Source organism: Xiphophorus couchianus, chromosome 12 (assembly GCF_001444195.1).
Source record: "Xiphophorus couchianus chromosome 12, X_couchianus-1.0, whole genome shotgun sequence".
Classification (NCBI taxonomy): Eukaryota; Metazoa; Chordata; class Actinopteri; order Cyprinodontiformes; family Poeciliidae; genus Xiphophorus; species Xiphophorus couchianus.
The window spans coordinates 3,334,906-3,348,592 of NC_040239.1; the positions used below are offsets into that span (position 1 = coordinate 3,334,906).

Below are 13,687 nucleotides of genomic sequence, written 5' to 3' on the forward strand. Positions count from 1 at the left end.
CATTTCCTACCATATTATTTAATCTAGAAGGACGGAAGGTTATTAAACAAGTTTAAGAATAGTTTCTAGCAGATGTTTTAACTCTATGCAGATGGCTCATATCTGACCGCATTACGGGTCACCACAGGAAGAGAGCAGTAAGAGTTGCTTGGTCAAAGGTTACAGGTTTACGTCTTGTTCCTTGAGGTGCCCACCTGTTCAAAAGACCTGCTGATTTTTATTATCTCATTCCATTACAGTAACACCCAACTGGGAACAAAACTTTTCCTCTTTTTCCAAGAACTCAACCTAAATCAATTCAAAAGCAGATCAGCATCCGTGACACTAAGTATGGGAAGTATGAAAACTATGCCTGATTCTGCTCCGACATAAAGCTGGGCAACAAGTCACTCCTCTGCCTCTGAGATGTGAAAATGAAGGAGAAATTTTAGTCTTATTGGTGCAAGCAGAGATCAGATCAGAACCACATGAAGCAAAAACTAAACTTCAGGTTGGAAGAAAAACAATGCAGAATCTTCCAAAAGCAAAAGGTTTTCCAGGCTCCAAATATCATCATTACATCCACTAGAAGTTAATATGGTACTTTAACTAGGCCTGTCATGATGACACATTTTGCTGGACGATACATTGTCCCAGAAGTTATTGTGATAAACGATAACAAAACAACAGAAACAACAAATAAAATGAATTATATAGTCTCTATAAACAAAATTGTCCTTCAAAAAAGTTTTAGTTGAGACCAAAGCACCAGACTAAATACTTTTATCATCCAGGTTTTGGTAGGAAAAGGGAGAGAAAAGAGAAAAACAATAAATCATACAAATTAAAATGACTGAGTTTGTTTTAATTTAATCACGCAGTTAATTTATTTGTTGCTTATAAATAGAAAAATTGGACATTTATGGAATTTTTACAAGGACTTTAATGCATTAATTTAGATTAATTAATTACGCAGATTTTAATGTGTTAAAAATTTTAACAGCATCTGTCTATGTAAAAGATAAAAAAATCAGATATTTTCATTCAGATGAAACAACTAAAGTGAAAAATATATATTTATCTAAATTGTATTTTTGTTTTATTGATGCCTCTTTTAAGACCTTACAATTTGTGTTTATTGTTAATAATGTCTTTCAAAAACACATAATTACTTTGTAATATTTTCAAATTTCTTGTCAACTTTAAGCATTTTTTCACTCAAAAGGCTTAGCAGGTTTTCTGGGGGAATCCCTGAATCTATTTAACTGTTTATATTGTCTTGGAAATGTATCAACAGATTTAACAAACCTGCTGACTCGCCAAAGATGCTGAAAAATATTTAGCTTACTAATATTTTCCTTTTAAGTGTCTTTTGAGTCATTGTGACCCATTATCCTGACACATCGTAAAAATTCACTGAGTAAATATGCTGACCAGATATAAAGAACAGTTCGTACCTTGGAGCTGTTTGTTTTGGGTGGCGTAACTGTTGTATTCTCTGCCTCATCTCGGCCGTCGTTTGAGCTTTCACTTTGGCTCTGACTCAGCAGCGCCAGGAGCGAGCGCAGCTGAGGCACCGTGATGGTACTGTTGTCTCCGTAGCGGGCCAGGAGGTCCTGCAGAACCTGGGCAGGTGACTGTGTGTCGCTTTTCTCCTGACACGTCACCTGGCCGACCGGGCAGAGCAGCATGGCCACCGCCAGCAGCAACAGCGGTTGGGAGCGGAGGGAGGTGATCGTCATAGTGACCCTGCCATGAGGAGACCAGATGGGCATGACTTCTTTAAAAGATGGCGGGCGTTATCTGCAGGCCGGAAACAAACAATGAATCACACGTTTAAAGCTACGTCAGTCCAACTGAAAGACATAAATGTACATATATTCTGTTATAAGGTGACCTATTATGCTCTTTAAACAGGTTGCACAGTGTAGTGTGTTGTCACGAGTGCAAGATCCCGCCCCCATCTCCCTGCTGGAGGGCAAAGAGTTTCTAGCTAACGATGACTAGCATTGATTTTAGCTGTTAAGTTATCAAATTAATGCGCTAAATCTTATATGTGTAATACATAAAAGAAAAATTGACGCAGCGCTTTGCAACTAATTGTCAACACTACGGCAACGACATAACAAGGTCAGGAAAAAGTTTTAATTAAGAAAAAAATAACAAAGAAGAGGGAAGTAGTTTGGTTATGCTAGCTTGACTATGACAATTGTAGCATGTAGTTTTGCTGTGGAATTTGGTGTTTCAGTTCAGTTAAAAAATTTTAAAAACAGCAAAGTAAACGCCAACTCTGATAGATCGTCAGTAGAGCAAGTGTTTAAATTAGCTAATCAATTAGCTAACAGCACCAGTAGCTAATCTACCACAGCAATCACACATTAGCAGCGTTGCTGTCAGTTGCCATGGAAACAAGTCTGCGTATAGCATAGCGGACACAGAGAGTAACAACAACAAAAAAAGAGTAGTTTTGAGTTATTCTTCAATGTCTTTTTTGTGCTAGGAAGACAAAAAAAAATGTTTTAATTATTTTGGGTTTCAAGTGAGAAAAACAATATGGCCCGCTAATTATTTTCAACGTTGGGATTCTGGCTCATGTTTCTAAAAGCTTGAACAGCCCTTCTTTAAATCCAAATAAGCTGCTGCTGGCCACCTCCCCCCCAACTCAACCTTTATACTCACACGTGAAAATGGCTGCAAATAGAAGCACATTAAACAACTCTTCACATCTTTGAAAAGTAGAAGTGGGGCCTCCTGCACAACTAACAAAAATGCAGCAAGTGGTTTCTACTGCATTCTCTGCATTGTCTGTTCCAGCAGCCATTGTACAGCACATAAAGTGGTAAAAACAGCTGACCAAACAAGCTGGAGTTCAGCTTGGGTTGCAAGGTAACAAACAGAACTCCGTTGGGGTTGCTAGGTAACAGTGCAGCGTGACTCAACAATCAGGAGGTTTTTGAAATGGCTCAATTTCCAGACACCAAAAAACGTAGACTTGTTGCCATTTATCTTGTTCCATGAATTACAGCATGTGTACTGCAGACATGCACCACTGCTGCAGAACCAATGGAAATTCAAGCGTCCACAGCAATTACACAATAACGCATTACATAAACAAAATGGAAACTTAAATGGTTCCATTCAATGTTTGATTCATTCAGCTGATGATTGTCCGACCACTACAGGAAACTCATTGAACACTGACAATCATTTCCATACCGTCGGTTGAACCAATAAGATGAAAAAAAAACAAACAACAACTAACAAACTACGGAAAAAGTCCAACAGCAGAGACTGTGAAGTCACAAAAAGTAACAACCTGGTCACGACACAGCAGAACACTGTGAATTCACCCCATTGTTCAAATATAGATAAACGCAATCATTTCCATTTCAACATAAATGCTTAATTGGATTAATTGTGATAAGTAGTTTGTTTGCATTATTTATTTTTTTTTACAAAGGTCCTAACTGACAGTTTTGCCCATCTGAGACTGATCATTAATATGTTTTCAATATATTATTACTAATATATTGCATTTTGTTTGGCTGAGACTTCACAATCCATTTCATTTATTGTTCCAGTTGTTTTGTAAATTTTGGATATTTGAAATGTTTTCAAGTTCCAGTGTTAAATGTTCTTTAGAAATGAAAGTTTCTTGAGCTTTGAGAAGGCCAAGTTGCATTATTCTGCCTTTATCGTTATATTAGTTAAAAATGACAATATTATCCTTCATCGCAATAATTTCTAGGATAATTTATCTTCAAATTTGTCATTGTGACAGGCCTATATATAATCAAAGTAATATCAGTTATCAGCAATGACACATTTTTATATCGGTCCATCCGTTTATTATTATTTTTTTCTTCATTCAAAATTTAATTTATCAAATATTACATGATTTTTAAGATCAGAGATAAAGAGCAATGTCTTTTCAGTTTAAATATTTTTCACCATGTAATTATGTTGAATATAATTAGATTAACTGGAAGACAGGAAGGTTCAAACCAAGTCAGGACATGCAGTTGATGATAATCAGGGTTCAGTAAAGCTAGAAAGGCAACAGCAGCTCAAATTACGCTCCTTAAACCCTTGAAGGGACGTTGAACCCTGATGGAAGTTTTAGGCGCGCTGCTGAATCTAAGGTGGCTCTGAAAGCAAATGGGTCCCAAAATATCTTTACAGAACATAAACGGGTGCATCCATCTTGTTTTATTCACTTCCTAACACCAAGTTTGACGTTGAGATTAAATACAAGCCCAGCATTTCTAACCCTGATTCACTTTAGAGTTGCCTAGAGACGTAAATGTAAAGCTGGGCTAAACAAACAGAAACATTCATGTTCGTGCCTGGGATGAAATGCTCACCTTTTTCCTCTGGACTCCCTGATGGTAGTAAAGTGCTTGATTCAGTCCGTCTGGCCCGAGGCTGCGACCACGCAGAGCGATGCCCTCCGTTTACCTCCTAGCCAAAACGGGAAAAACTGCCTGAGGGGAGCGGATGCGTCTTCAAGATAGAGCTGGACTGTAAATAAAAGAGATAAACATTAAGGTTACACAGGAATTAAAGAAAAAGCAGAGTAAGAAACATGAAGTTTGATTCGACCCACTCAGTTTGTTTCTCCTCTATAACGTTCAAAGTTAAGCATTAAGCCATTCCTGATCTTTTCCAAAACTGTAGCGAGCATTCCTAGTTGATTTGTACCCAGTAATTTTAAAAGGGAAGGTCACTTAGTTTTCTGGTGTTGTACTCCAGACAGAGAAACATTACAGCCACAAAAACGCAGTTCAGCTGCAGTGAAGAAACACAGTAAACTGCAAAACTATCACATTTCTGTGACAGAGGGCAAAGAAAGCAACAATCAAATAAGCCTCCTTTAACAAAAATAGCGTCTTCTTTTTAGCATATTTCTAAAAACAAAACACAACATTAACTGTCTGCCCTCTTTCTGGATAGCAATTTAAAATGCACTTTCTAGTATAACATGAAAGCTCAAGAAAGTACTTTGTTACCTGCAGATTACAGGAAGCACCTTGTGCATTCTGGAAAGTAATCACCAAGTTTAGGAAAACCAACAAGTAACAATTTTACGACAGAGTACTAAAGCCAGAGTAGATAGGGAATAAAAAGAGGAGTAACTTTTTTCCAAAAACTCAGAAATATTTAAATTAATCTGAGAAATTCTCTAGAAAAAAATTTCTAGAACTTTTGGAGAAATTTCTGAGCTCCAAAAGTTGAACATTTTCGAGAATAAAACTTTTTTTTTAGATAAATCTCAGAACTTTTTTCTCAAAAAAATGTTAATTGCTGAGCTCCAAAAGTCAAGAATTTGTTAGAAAAAAACTAAAACATTTTTAGATTAATCTTAGAGATTTGCAAAAAAGAAAAGATTGGAAAATTTTGAGAAAAAAAACGACTTTTTTAAGATTAATATCAGTAATTTTATAGAAAACATTCAGAAATGTCCAAACTCCAAAAATCAAAAACTTCTAAAAAAAAAAAAAAAAGAGAGAGAGAAAAAAAAAAACTTGGAAATTGCTGAGCTTAAAAAGTTAGAAAAAAAAACTAAAAAATGTTTTAGATTAATTTTCTAGAAAAGTTTGAAAAGTCAAACATTTTTGACTTTTACACTCAGACATTTCCAAGTTTTTCTGGACGTTTTATACTCAAAATTTCAGAGTTTTCTACTTTTGGAGCTCAGAAGTTTCCAAGCATTTTTTTGGCAGAAATTTTTCTTCCCGTTTGTTTCTATCTAAAATGCCCCTAATACACATTCATGCGAATTTTGAACTAAATATGAAAATGTTGCATTAAAAAAATGCAAATCAGATCCAATTCTGTGCGTTTAAAACACATGCATACATTTAAACGTATGAATCCATTGAACATTTAAATGTGAGCGTTTTCATCCATATTAATCCTGCACTGGGTTTGATCAACAAGGTTTCCTTTTCTTAACTTCTTTCCACATTTCTCTGGGCTGAAAGGCAACAACAAGGCTGTCGTCTTCGATTAGTCCACCCCTCTGAATCAAACTACACCCTGTCTACAAAAATCCTTACGCTCCTGTTGATCAAATGGAGGCTTAGTGTAATAAGAGGGAATAAAGAGAAAAACTCAAAGAGGAAGAAAAAAGAACGTCATAAGCCTCTTTATCCTTTACTTTCTATTTCTGTATCTCCGAGTATTTGCGGTTTCATAATCGAGCAAAGAGTTGGAGGGTTCGTTACTGGCAGCTCTTGTTGTTGTTCAGGAGAACAGGAAGGACAAGGGTGGAGAATTATGCTGTAACAATTGATCTATCTAGAGACTAAAAACTGCAAACAGGACATTGAGTGAGTAATAGGCTAAATATTTCTGGCACTAAGCAAGAGATCCAAGGGTGTTGAAGCTTAAGATAAAATCTCAACAACTAACTAAACCTTGAAAGTAAAAAGTCTAAATCCTGTTTTTAATCGCCTCTAAGTGAATGAAACGAGAGAAAGTGACGATCATGATGACATCATCTTTTGGGTGACTTTGTCTCCAACAGCTAATTTATATATTAGCTAATATTTAACTATTTAATATCGTAGAAATAATCCACATTACCAATAAATGCTGGATTTAACAAGCAGCCTGAACTCATTGACTGCAAAACCACAAAATCTTACCAAGTATTTTTGATTTCTAGTGCAAATATCTAAGTTCACTTGAAAGAGACAAACTGACCAGCACATAACTTTTCAGTAAGATATGAGCTTACTGAAAACTCCTCAATATTGATTAAAAAAATACTTATTCCATTATCAGATTATTTCATTTATAACAAGACATTTTTCCAATGTTATAAGTGAAATAATCTGAGAATGAAACTAGTACCTTTTCAGGAATTATTGACTTAAAACAAACTCTTATATCTTAAAAGTTACTTATAAGTTAGTTTCGTCTTATTTCAAATGTACTAAGATATTTGGACTAAAAATTAGCTAAAAAATACTTGGTAATATTTTGTGTTTTTGCTGTGTTTAACATACAACAGTCTTGAGTTTCTAATATGAATAAACACAAAGTGCCTTTATAACCAATATAAGCTGCCAGAAGTGAAGCAATATCTCCTTCCTCTTCCACATTCATTTTTTTTAATGTCTGTTACACAACAGACTGGGACATCCTGGAGTTCAAGTCTATCAATCATCATCATCATCATCATCATCATTATCATCATCATCATCATCATCATCATCATCTCCATAAAGCAAAACAAAGATAATTAGTAGAGCATAAATCAGATGTCATCCATTTTAACAAGGCTTAATATTTCATGTTTAAGAAAGTAGATCAAGACAAAGAAATGCAACCAGTTAACTTTGGTTAATATGAAATGTACCAAACCGACTCCAACGTTGGCACTCATTTAGACACTTTCCTGTTTTTCAAAGAACTCGTTGGGAAATATTTTTTAAATTTACTACAGCTTCAGAGTGAAAAAATAAAATCTAATAGAAACGACAAACACAGAAACACGTGGCTCAGTCTGAAATAAAATCCAGAGGAACTCTGATAACTTCCTCTTTCACTTCGGCGAGACGGTTCTTCTTGTTCTCAGTTTCTTAACAACAGTAACATGATTGGAAAGGGAAAGATTTTCATTGGAAACTGGCAACAGAAAATAAAAATGATTTTTTAAGCCTGTCATGTTAACACATTTTGCTGGATGATAAAACATCCTGAAAATTATTGCAATAAATGATAATAATGTAATTTTGATACCATTTTCAAGTAATATAATAATGACATAGTGACACTAACATAACCTCTCAAAGATTAAAAAAAAAAACCCTATAATTTCTAAGGAACATTCAATACTGTAACTAGAAAACATTTTAAATATCCAAATAGACCTGTAACAATGAGGCGATAAATTGTCCCAAGAGTTATTGCAATAACTCTTGTTGTTTTGAGATCATTTTAACTGATATAATAGAAATGACACAATAACACAAGAACACGTTCGCAAAGGTCAATAAATTAAATCATAATAAACACTTCAAACATTTTAAATATCCAAAATAAATAAGCAAAACAACAGAAATGACAAATAAAATGAATTATGAAGGCTCTCTAAACAAAATTGTCCTTCCAAAAAGGTTTAGTTGAGACCAAAACATCAGACTGAAGACTTTTACCATCCAGTTTTTGGTTGAAAGAGAAAAACAATAAATCAAGCAAATGGAAATCAATTTATCATGCGATTAATTGATTTATTGCTTTCTGCGACTGTCCTAGTTTTGATTTAATTGCTGCTCCGAGTTGTGACACTTCCTGGATTGCAAACCTGCTCTTCAAGTCTCTATTCTTAGAAAGTCACTTGATTATGACATTTTATTGCGCTGTGAGTCCAGAGTAGCTGTGGACTCAGAAAAACACATAAAAACGGAGAGAAGCCACTGACTGTGATGAGCGGTCAGACTAGATCTGCTGCCCCCAGCAGGAAATGACAACTTCATCGGCCAGAAAACGAGAATGAGGGGCCGACAAATTATAAATAGTCCAACATTCCCACATGCAAGCACGCATGAATTCACTCCAGTCGTCATCGGCTTCATCAGCTGACTAAGCAGGAAAACAACCTGGATGTCTGAGGTCAGGCACAGCAACAAACATCAAGCAGAAAACCAAAGAACACAGAAAGAACAGTATAAAAAAGGTTTGTAATTACTCTCACTATCCAACAAATTCCCCTTTTTTAAGTTTCCCCACAAAGGAAGAGTTTAAAGCTCTTTAAATTGTGAATTAAGGCGACAGAATCGTTAATAGCTTCAGTGAAGTAGGCTGGTTATGATAAATATTGCTGGATGATGGAGTGTCTTGTGATAAATGATAATATTGTTTTGAGACCATTTTCAAATTAATATACACATTCTCAAAGATCAATAAACTTTAAATTCTAATGAACATTTAACACTGGAACTGGAAGACATTTTAAATATCCAAAATAAACAAACAAAACAACAGAAACAACAAATAAGATGAATTATGAAGTCTCTCTCAACAAACTGAAAACTTTATCATCCAATTTCTGGTAGAAAGAGCAAGAAAACGATAAATGATTTAAATAGAAATTATTAAGCTTGTTTTATCATGCAGTTAATTGCTTTATTGCGACAGGCCTAACATTGATTTTAAAAATTTGTAGCTCCACTGGCAGATCATTCCACTTATAACTAAACATTTTTCTCATGTTATAAGTGAAATAATCTGCCAGTGTAACTGGTACAATATTATTTACTTAAAACAAGCTCCTGTTTCTTGCTGAAAAGTTACTTATAAGTCAGTTTTGTCTTAGAGCACTAAGACATTTGCACTGGACACTAGACCAAAAATACTTCAAGATTTTGTGTTTTTCCATCATTCGTGGAATGCACGAATGATGTATAGTGCATTCCAGTTTTAAGAGCATTCTGCAGGAACAAGAATAACCAGTTTGTGGTCACAACTCTCTTTCTGCAGCTGCAGCTTAAACATCTCTCTGTTCCTAAAGTGCAGATTCATAAAATTATCTAAAAAGCAGCTGGGAGAATCCCCAGCTGCAGACGAGGTCTCCTCCTGCATCGGGTTTCATTTCAGCTCACTGAACTTTAAGTCTTCTAAATCTCAGCTACAACCGTGCCAACACTGAGACTAAGAATCAATTAAACAGGCTGGAGAGGAGATTCACACAGCTTTACTTTTAGGTAATAATAGTGCGCTAATCTTCACTTAAAACTGTTTAAGTGCTGTCAGTGTTCTTGGTAAATTAATTACATTCATTTTGTTGCAGCGTTTTGCTTTTATGATCTGGCTGCTCAAAAAACAAAATGACCAAAAGTCAAACAATTAGACCTCCAAGACTGAATAACTAGAAATCAAAATAAGTACAGATAATGAAACAAGCTGCAAATTTTCTCTCAGTCTGAACTCTTAGTCCTAGTAAATGCAAGTGGCCCAAATTTTACAACAGTGTATTATAGGGACGGTAGATAGAAAAAAAGAGGAGTAAATTTCAGCCAAAAAAACTTAAAGTTTGAAAGGTTGAAAATTTGCTAGAAAAACACCAGACAGTTTTGAGAAAAAACAAGAGAATTTATGAGTTTGAATTGTCAAAAATATGCTAGAAAAAATGTCCATGTTTTTTCAAAAATTTCTGAAAGTAGCCTCAAAATGTCTGAGTGTTTTTCTTCTAGCAAATCTTATCTTTTCAAACTCAGAAATTTCCTTGTTATTTCTAGAAAAGCACAGAGATTTTTTGCCAGAAATGTATTCCTCCTTTGTTTCTATCTGTAATATGCCAAAATGAACACAAAATAACTGCATTTCATCATATTTTCAAATGTATTTTTATTTATTGATCTCACTGGAAAAACTTTGGAAAAAATAGTGACAACAGCAATTCTGACATTTTTAAGCATTAATTGGAATTTATTGTGAAAACAATAAATTAAAAAATTCTTAGAATAATAAGAAATGCATCACAATAAATTATAAATGATATGACAAATGCCCACACCAAGCTGCATGTTTATTGCCCGTCTATATTAAAATGAAAAGGACAAAAACAAAAGGAAAAAATATTTATCTTGTACCTAACATTTTCCATTTAAGAAAATTAAAGTCGGTCACTAAAGAAAAAAACTAAAAATTAGACCAAGTTTGTACCATTCCAACCTACACTGCAAAAACAAAATCCTGCCAAGAATTTTTGGTCTAGAGGAAATGTCTTAGTACACTTGAAATAAGACAAAACTAACTTACAAGTAACTTTTCAGCAAGCAATAAGAGCTTATTTTAAGTCAATAATTCCTTAACTTAACATTTTTAAGACAACTTAAAAAAGTAGTAGACATTTGGCAGATTATTTCACTTCTAACAAGACATTTTTCCCATTTTATAAGTGAAATAATCTGCCACTGGAATTGGAATGACTGACTTAAAACAAGATCATATTTCTTGATGAAAAATTACCTCTAAGTTAATTTAGTCTCATTTTAAGTGAACTAAGATATTTGAAATAGAAATTAGACCAAAACTACTTGGTAAGATTTTGTGGTTTTGCAGTGTTACAGTTGGGAGCCTCACTTTGGACGCCTCTAATAATTGTTAACATAATGTTACTTTACCTTTAAGGAACAGAAACCCAGAAACCTCCTGACTCCCTGCTGTCGTCTCCACCAAACTGATCAGCCTCGTCCTCTGAGGATTTCACGTTTCTCATCTTGATTTATATTCAACTGGAGGGTAGAGCAGACTGATTCATCAGCCTAAACCTGAGACCCCTAATTACTGCTTCCCCCATTTCTCAGCCTGTTCCACCTGGAAACCCATCATTAGATGAGACAGTGGTGTTTATGGGCATGATGTCAGCTCATTGTCTACATCCTGCACACAGCAACTCCTGTACAGCTGAAAATTAAAGGTTTTAGGAATGACTGCGGCTAAGTGAAGCGCTCACTTTTACCCCGAGGCCGGCTCTGAGGTCAGTAAACCAGGTAATGGCAGCCACTGAATATCCACTGATTTGTACTTTAGTTAATTCTTCAGCTACTTTAAAACGGGGACAGGGAGAGGTAGGTAATGGTTTTAAAGTATGGAGGCACAAATATGAAAATTTCAGCCAATTTCTAGCAAATCTTCACCTTCTCAAATATCCAATAATAATATTTATGTTTTGGGTGATAAACGATATTTACCAATATATTTCTCAACCGTTTTGACATCTTTGGAAATAAAAATGACAAGAACCATTTCTTGATTCTTGTCAAGAAAATATTCTTTCATTTCTTGAAAGAATCAAGAAATTATTTTTTAAACAATGTGGAAATAAATACCCGTTCTTGATTTCGACCTAGTTTTAGTTATCAGGACGATACCGATATGTTAAAAAAATGACTAAAATCGGTTGATACCAATGTCAGTAATGATGTATCGTGCATTCCTATTTTAAAGATACAATTTCTACAGTGGCCAACATGTGCACACTGATAAATGTGAAGCAAACACATGAATGATGCAAAACCCACAACTAATGCAAACGAAAAATGTTGCAATCATAGAAATTAGAAGCAAAAGACAAAATGCTGCAAATTGAAAACAAAAAAATGGGTATATTTGGCTGAAAGAACAACATAATCAGAGCAGCAATTATGCCAAATCTGTTAAAAAATATAAACATTTTGCTTTTAAGATGAAAAACCTTCTTTGTCTGTGAATATGTTTTACTAAGAACTCCTTAAGTGGGAGTTTTAGCTTCTCCTGGTTCAAAGTCTAAAAAAAGGCACCTTTTGCAACCAGTTATTAATCCAAAAAATAATCAACAGATTAGCGGACAATGTTTTTTTTAGCTGCATCCTTTGAAACAAGTGATAAAGCATACACCAAATAATGATATACTAAAAAAAGAGGCTTGAGTGGTTAAATAAAAAATGTGCACAATGTGTCAATTTCTTTATCCAGTTAATCGGCAGAATAATCGATTAATAAAATAACCATTAGCTGCAGCCCTAACATGCAATGATCTAAATATATTACTGGCATCCAGAGTTTGCAGAGCAGTAAAAACTTTGACGTGTCTCTGCCCGGATTTCTAATCATGCAGACCGACAGACATTTAAGGAGCGCCAAAAGCAAATGAGATGGATTAGGAGTGTTTGCTATGTACTTATAGTTATATCCCGAACATTTAACTGTGAAATATCATCTCTGATATTAAATATGTTAGGCTGCCATGGCAGTCATGAGCCTGTACAGCTACGTCTGTCACAATAACTAATGTTGCTGGATGATAAATTGTCCCAGAAGTTATTCCAATAAATGATAATTTTGCACGAACACATTCTCAAAGATCATTAAACTTTAAATTCTGATTAGCTTTTAACCATGGAACAGGAAGAGATTTTAAATATAAAAAATAATAATAAAAGAAGAAAACAACTGAAACAATACATCAAATGAATTATTTCCTCTCTATAAACAAAACTGTCTTACAATAAAAGGGCTAATTGAGACCAAAGCATCAAACTGAAGACCTTTGTCATCCAGTATTTGGTAGAAAGAGAGGGGGGAAAAAAACCAATAAATACAAACGGTAATTACTGAGTTAGTTTTAATTTATACTACATACAGCAGCATTGTTCTGTCAGAATCCTCTTTTGATCCGTAGGGAGACTGACTGCTACTGGAGATCCAGCATCATCATCTACAACCACTCTGAAAATACTTTGATTATATGAGTTACTACATTTCATTTTTCTTTGGGACAAATCAAACATATTTACCGTAAATTAAATTTGAATTTATACTGTGTATTTTTAAGTATTTTTCCATATTATTTTTTTCTGCTAAATGTCATCCCGTTTGACTAATTGTGTGCAACTCTACTTACTGTTTTTCTCTGTAGCAATTCTTTTTTTAAACAGTCTGTTTTTCTTCTTCTGTGTATCCAAACCAATCCAAATAATGCAATTTATGCAAATATTATTCCCAGCAAAAAAGCGTCAAACTTTTTTTCCCAGGCAAAAAAGTGCGTGACTGGTAGATCTGTGCGTACTCTTAATCTGAACACACTTTTCAGCAAAAAACATCGATAGTAGAATAGAAGTAAAAGAACTGGTGATGCTTTGGTATGCTAGCTCTAAATCAACACATCTGGTTTAGCTACTGTCGTATATTTTATACTTTAGGCGGGTATATTATG

The 13,687-nt window shown here is 34.5% G+C and overlaps 1 protein-coding gene across 5 annotated transcripts in view; it reads right to left on the reverse strand.

Annotated features, from left to right (window-relative positions):
* The window catches only part of slc39a14 (solute carrier family 39 member 14), a 31,743-nt gene that overhangs the window by 17,736 nt on the left and 320 nt on the right, over positions 1 to 13,687 (reverse strand). For 2 of the 5 annotated variants that reach the window (XM_028032963.1, XM_028032962.1), the window contains exons 2-3: positions 4,344 to 4,500; positions 1,437 to 1,789 (exon numbers count right to left, since the gene is read on the reverse strand). In XM_028032963.1, the coding sequence (XP_027888764.1) occupies positions 1,437 to 1,754 (318 nt within the window). In that variant the 5' untranslated portion in view covers positions 1,755 to 1,789; positions 4,344 to 4,500. Of the gene's footprint in view, positions 1 to 1,436; positions 1,790 to 4,343; positions 4,501 to 11,114; positions 11,234 to 13,687 lie in introns of those variants that run through there. The other 3 variants (XM_028032964.1, XM_028032966.1, XM_028032965.1) reach the window with 3 other exon arrangements.